This window comes from Gavialis gangeticus, unplaced genomic scaffold, assembly GCF_001723915.1.
Source record: "Gavialis gangeticus isolate Ggan-Ray unplaced genomic scaffold, GavGan_comp1, whole genome shotgun sequence".
Taxonomy (NCBI): Eukaryota; Metazoa; Chordata; order Crocodylia; family Gavialidae; genus Gavialis; species Gavialis gangeticus.
Window position 1 is genome coordinate 87,350,694 of NW_017729025.1, and position 6,874 is coordinate 87,357,567.

At 48.6% G+C, this 6,874-nt stretch overlaps 1 protein-coding gene across 10 annotated transcripts in view; it reads right to left on the minus strand.

Moving 5' to 3' along the window:
* PAPLN (papilin, proteoglycan like sulfated glycoprotein) overlaps nucleotides 1-6,874 on the minus strand; it is a 75,419-nt gene that overhangs the window by 20,874 nt on the left and 47,671 nt on the right. For 9 of the 10 annotated variants that reach the window (XM_019519112.1, XM_019519113.1, XM_019519107.1 and 6 more), the window contains 3 exons: nucleotides 4,410-4,586; nucleotides 3,093-3,249; nucleotides 1,223-1,309 (listed from right to left, as the gene is read on the minus strand). In XM_019519112.1, coding sequence (XP_019374657.1) covers nucleotides 1,223-1,309; nucleotides 3,093-3,249; nucleotides 4,410-4,586 — 421 coding nt within the window. The remainder of the gene's footprint in view (nucleotides 1-1,222; nucleotides 1,310-3,092; nucleotides 3,250-4,409; nucleotides 4,587-6,874) is intronic. The other variant, XM_019519111.1, reaches the window with a different exon arrangement.

Genomic DNA, 6,874 nt, shown 5'->3' on the forward strand with positions numbered 1-6,874 from the left:
GCTGAGCCATGCCGCATCTGTGCCATGGGGCAGCTGCTGTGCAGGTGCCAAGCAGAGGGGTGCCATCCCCACTGCCCCCCACTTCCCCATTCTGCATGGGAGGGGCTCTACCATGAGCACCCAGAGGCCCCAGTGGTGACTCCTAAAGCCAGTGAGTGCGGGGCTATTTTTTTAAGTGCTGGGACTAGGCTGGGGGTGGGTGGGTAATGGGGCTGGACAGCGCTTCTCCCATGGCTCCCCCTGCCTGGGAAAAGGCAGGCACAGCTGGAGAAGCCACAGGAGTACCTGCAGCTGCCCAGCTGTGCCTGCCTCTTCCCGGCCGATCCAAATCACTGAATCTCTCCAAATCAGCGCCATATTTTCAGAAGCTGATTCAGCTGAATCGATTTAGGGCGGTGATCTGAATTGAATCACTGTCCTCCAAATCAGCCGAATCTGAATCGAATGCTTCCCTATTCGCACATGCCTACTGTCTGTTAGCTGCTCCTGGTAACAAAGCTCTTATCTTACAACCCTGTAGACAGTTTTCAATCCATTCCAATTAAATTATATTAGTTTCTGCTTCAATTTTAAATGCAATAATACCTCCCTACTCCCCTGACATATCACTAAAGCTTCTAGTGTATTTTAACTGGAGAAAAATGTGTTGTTTTATGTGTGTTGATGCACCTCAGCACCCCCCTTTTCAAAATCCTAGATCCATCCATTTTGCCAAGGTTATGTTCTACTTTGCCTACAGCTAATGCCACCCTGTCAAAGTCTGGGATTTCTACATATCTAGATATTCTTTAATAAGGATGCATCTAAGCTAGTGGGTCTCAAACTTTTTGGAATCAAGGCACCCCCCATTGGACTTGAAGCACCCTCCCTGACTTTTGTGAATTGAAAGACACCTGATTTCAAAAACTAATATATATATTTTACAATACTCACTCCTTGCAGAGGGGTTGGACAGTAGGGGTGGAGTATTGGCCAGGCAGGGATAAGCCTGAGGCTGCACTTATATGCTTACCTTACTGACCTATCTCCTCATAACTCATGGAACCTTTCAAATGGTCTGGCAGCACATCAGGGCACCATGGCACCCTGGTTGAAAAATCACTGATCTAGACACAATGCAATACTTGTGAAGGGATTGTTCCTCAGACCTGGAAGCCACTGTAAGGAAGAGGAGGAAAACAGCTAAAACGAAATAACAAAGGAAACAGTAAGCTTGTCATACCTGTGGCAGTGCTGTCTGGGTGGTAGCGGATCAAAAAGAACTGTCGGCTGATGTCATAGCCCACAGTGTTCTGCATACTGGGGACCTCTGCAAGGAGATGCACGTGTGACATCAGTGTACTTACGATAGTTATGGACTTGACCAGCTGCCCCATGTCCATGAAAGTGTCAAGGGAAGATATGTTCAAATGGGGATCAAGGGTCCTTCAAATTATTTCAAATTGCAGAGAAGTGAGCGTGGGTGGAAGCAGACATCTTTCAAAAGCTGCGTGATCTTCTGTCCCTTCTATCAGGCCACAAGAGGGAAGAGGCTTCATACAGCCACTGTGTTAAAATTTGATGGGAAATCCTAGATCCACTGTGTTAAAGATGTAGGAAGCAGAATCTTTGCAGACTTCTGCTTGCAGGTGGGCAGTATGTCATATTTGCCCACACAGTGCACCTTTCACAGGTGAAATGAAACTTACAGCCCAAGAGGAGAATGAGGGAAAACAAAGCAGCCCATGGTTATTTCTACTTAGCCAAGGGGAAATACCAGCTGCTCCACATGATTTCAGGTAACTAATCTGGGGGTCTTATTAGGCTTCTGCCCCACAGAAAGGGGCAAAAGATCTGAGGTCAACCCAGCTTGATAAATGAACCAATCTATGGCTGGGGAACCATGGTACCACTTCATTTATTTGGCCAACAAAAGATCCTTGGGCTCGGAGGCATATGAGCATTTTTGTTCATTCTGAATATCACTGCTGCTACTGCAGCAATGGGCTGGATGGAAGCCCAAAGTGCCCCCATTTCTCTGTCAGGCTTGGTGACATGGGAGAACTTTTGATAGCTTTCATTTCCCACTCCTGAGATGGGGTCCAGGTGGCTTGAGAAAGAGCATGGAGACCAAATGGGACCTTCTGGGCAGCGTGTTATGGGTCTTCCTCTCTATACCTGATCCACACGGAATGAGAGTCTGTTATAATTTCTTGCTCCTTCTCCCCACCCCCAACTGCAGAGAGCCTGGTTATAGCTCCACTGACTTCTCCTTTTAACCATAGGGCGTGGAACGGGGTGGGCCACCCTGGCCATGGCCCGACCAACTTTTAGCACATTGATTTAGCTAGCTATGCAGTTACAAAAATAGCTGTAGAGTTTTAACTGGATGACAAATCACTCATTTGTGGGTTATATAAATGAATGTGCTAAAAGTTGGTTGGGCCATGGCCCAGGTGGCTGACCCCGTCCTGTGGCCTATGCTTTTAAGCTTAGTTCAGGGCTGCACACTGTAGAAGCTGGGGCTTCATTAGTGCAAGCCACAGGCCCCTAGACTCGATCCCTTCAGCACTGCACACATGGGTACTACAGTTCCCTCCCTCCCCCTGCACTGATGCACCATGCTGCTGGCTGCCCTGGTGTTGTGGGCTGTGCCACCCCACTTCCTGGGGTGGGAGGAAGATGTGAAAGTTTATGGCTGGGGAGGGGCCTACAGACCCTAAATGTAGCAGCAACTACAAAAATAATGGGGCAGGGGCTGGGTAGGAGCCCAGGGGCTGCACATTTACCCCTTGTGGGACACCAGTATTACAGTCATGGCTTAGGTCAGTCACCAGCATCTGCCAAGATTGAGGCTATTACACAGGCAAGAGCAATACAGGAACTGAAAGGGGCAGGCAGAAGCATTGCTCACATGCCTGATGTGCATTTCAGATAGGGGACGAAGAAACCCACAACAAATCCTGCAGAACAAAATAGTGACCACATAGCATCTGCACATTGGTAAGCAGGTATTTTGAAACACTCAGCCCAGAAGGCATGAGTTACTGGGAATCTGTACTTGAAAGCAGGAGCATCTGAGGAAGATCCAGCAGTTCAGCAATGACACTTACGTTGTGGCAGGTGGCAGGGCTGAGTGTTGCAGTTTTCCAGCCTGGCTGGTACCTGTGGCTGAATGGCCTGGCATGCCTCGGGGCTGTAGAGTCTGGACTCCCCATCAGCACAGATGACCTGGCGTGTTCGGAAGCCTGAGCCACAGCTTTTTGAACACTTGAAGGCAAAAATGAGACAAGTGAGTTGGAAGCAGAACCAAGAACCTGAGATGCTGAACACCAATGCGGTTAGCTTCTGGCCATCCAAAACAAACAGCAACTTACTGCAGGGCTGAACATGGACTGGAGCAACTCCAGTTTCAGTGTAACCCACCCATCCTGCTGGGCTTGGTCCTACAGTCCCTCTTTCCTAGGGGCTGCACAACTGCTTACCATGGGGCAACCAGATTCGGGGTCCCAGTGAGTGTAGCTGACTGAAGCCGCCACCCTTCCTCAGAAGAAGGCAGGGGTGACAGAGTGAGATGGGGAGCGGCACAGAACAGAGACAAGGAGGCTGGGTATGGGGCATAAATATTCATATAACACATCTCCCCAAGCTAAAGTTCAGCAGCCTCAGAGAGTCCATTTATTTAGCTATAGGATGTAGTGTTCAAAAGATGGGACATAAATAAAGGGAACATCTCAGCCCTGGTTCTGTTGGAAATGTAGGCACCACACAGAACAGTGGGCAAGAGTCCCAGCCAAAAGAGAGCAGGAAATTGTGCTCAGCATGTGTCAACCCAGTACAGGCTAACTCAGCCAGCACAGAAGGGACAAAACTGTTTAGATACCATGTATTGACCTCACTTCAGTGCTGATCCTGACCTCAAATCAGATTCAACAAAGTTTGGTCCTATCCACAAGAACAAGCCAAACTCTGCTTACACTGGGTTCCCCTGAACCACTTCAGGAACATACTTTAAACCAATTCACCAAAGCAAGACTTCCAATTCAGTAGAGATGGGGCCAAAGCCTTACTCTGCTGCTGGCATCTGAATGACAGCAATGGATTGACAGCAATGTCCCAAAGTGATGGGAACTAGCAACAAGAGTGGATTGTCTCTGGGCATTGGCTACATGTTGCTTCAGTCATTGAAGCTATAATCCCCTGCAAAAGGGCTTATTTTTGTATCAGGCATAAGCAAAGCAGGCAGAAGATTAACTGCAGTTTACTAGCCCAGATTGCACTGTGACTGAATGCCTGGGAGCTGCTAATAAAGCAGCATGTGCTCCCAGCCCTCAGTCACTGATGCATGGGCCAATCCGATCAAAATGTGACGTGGGAGGTGCAGTGTGATTTAATCAACCAAGTGAGAACCATCAGCACGTGACACTTACCAGGCCCCAGTCTCCAACGTGCCAACCAATTTCCTGAAGGCATGTCTCCCTGAGGCAGGCCTGGGTGTCCACTGGCTTAGACTCTTGCAGGCAAGCAACGTCTAAAGTCTGAGCACCCTGCTCTGATCTGCAGACGACACTCCGGGTTTGAATGCCTTCACCACATGTCATGGAGCACTGCAAGAAGGGTCCTGACTGTTACAGAGAATGCATGTAGGTACTGCCTAAGTTTAAGTTTCCTGGGATAGACTGCCCAGCTTCAAAGAGGCTTTCCGATTTGAAAATACATAGCACAAAAACCCGTCATAGAATCAGCCTAAAATACATACGTTATGGTGGTGTCATACCACGTTTTTTCACACACACCTTTTCCCCAAAAAACAGCTGCTGGAAATTGGAGTGAGCACTATATTCAAGAAGTATGGTAAGAGCAGGTTCTGGGTAAAGCCGAAAGTAAAATCTGCAGCCACCCACAGAGAGCAGAACAATGAGCAGGCTTTCCTTCCTAGCTGCTGCTACTCAGGTACTTACTACAGGGAAAGAGGGTTTTTAAAATTCATTCTGCCTTTGAAAAACAAGGTCATCTAGGATATTCCAGGTCATTTTATATTCAAGAAATTATGGTATGAATTAGGCTACATAAGAGGCAATGTAGTTTGATAGTAAAGATGTTGCCATAAAACTTGGGAGACCCATGCTCTACTTTAGTCTCTGCCAATAGCTTGCTGGGGTGATTTTTGAGCAAATCTTTTCAAGTCTCTGCCTCTGCTTCCTTCCCAGGGGTAATGATACAGACCTTTGTTAGGTGTTTTAAGAACTACAGATGAAAAATAATGTATAGGAGCTAAATGACACTGGCTCCCGATAGAAATCAGCAAAAGGTGAGGCCTGGAGGGGCAGGAAAGTGGTTAGATACTGGTGTTGCCAAGATCCCTAGCTTAGTGACATTGTCCCTCTCAACAGGACTCAGAGGAAGCCTTCACACTGTTGGGCTGAGATGCACCTTCTCTGCTGGAAGTTACATTTTATTTGTGCGTAAATGTTTTCAGTGTCACATCCCCCCTGTTACTTTAATGCCATGTTCCTCTGTTTCTTTCACAGTCATGCTGCCTGGCATCCAGACAATTTCTCCATTAGTGACTGGTGTATCTCTGAATAGGACTATTGCAGCCTGGCAGGTTCACTTTTTAAATCAGTGTAGATGAGCTCCTTGGATGGAGTTTCAGCCATTCATTTATCAGCGAGCAACCATTTTGCCCACAATTCCCTCCACCTTTTATCTCTAGGAAACCAGGATGCAGCTGCCTTTGGGAATGTCAGCTTTCTGGCTCCATTAATTGATTTGCACACAATACAATATGGCTTCTTCCACTGGTGCCCATGCACTCTCAGGGCTGCCACCCATTCTGGAACCTATGGCGTAAGTGCAGTGTTCATGTCTTTCCTGCATCTTCAAAGGCAAAGGCAGAGTCCTGAGCCTACTTCAGGTGTTGCAAAGTCATGGTATTATGCAGCACTGTCCAATGCCATTATGTTGCAGTATTTCAGACAACAAGGGTCATAGTAGTGTGATGCTGCTGTTTCCAGGATTTAATGTGACCCTGGAAGTACATTTTAGCCTTTGGAGGTGGATTAAAATCAGTAGAGACTAACCTTTTGGTCAGATGTGCCATAAATTAGCCCTGCAACCTCCCCAAGTGCCACTATGATTCCCTTCCTTTGCCCAATCTGCTGCTTTGCTATCTGTTTCCTGCCCTGTGCTCTCCGCCTGAGCTGCTGCTCTGCTTTCTGCTTCCTGACTATTTGCTGTTGTGCTGCCTGTCTCCTCCCTAATCTGCCACATGCTGCACACAGAAGCCGCCCATGCCACTTGTAGCACGTGTGCTGCAGGATAGCCACCCCTTGACTGAGTCATACGTAATAGTAGAGTTGCACCTATACATCGGTCTCATACTGGATTGGCACCAATATAAGAAAAATTGAGAGGATCAGCAATCAGCTTTTTTTGGCTGATGTGGCCAATAATGTGGCCAATACATGCCCTGTGCATGTGCTCAGCCACAGTGCAGCATGCAGGTGGCCAGGAGTGCAGCCCGGCAGCATGGAGAGCAGCTGGGTCTGATTGGTAAGTCTGTTGTGAGGGAAGGGGTGTGGAGGGGGCAGATCAAGGCCCCCGCGGTGAGGGAGGAGTGGGGCTGGGGCAGGCACTACACACCTGGGGTATGGGGGAGTGGCACAGCTCCCAACACTGCACACACCCCAGGAAGCCATGGTGGGGGGTGCCCCCAGAGTTGCATGCAGGGTGAGGGCGGGCTGCCACTGCAGGCTCAGGCCGGGGTGGTGCCAAGCTCTTCCTGGTAGGAGGATGGGGGGAGGGTTGGGCTGGGCTGCATTTGGGTCAGGCAACAGTGGTGCTGGGATGGGGGGGCTTGGGGGAGCTATGGTGAATTTTGGAGTGACTGCAG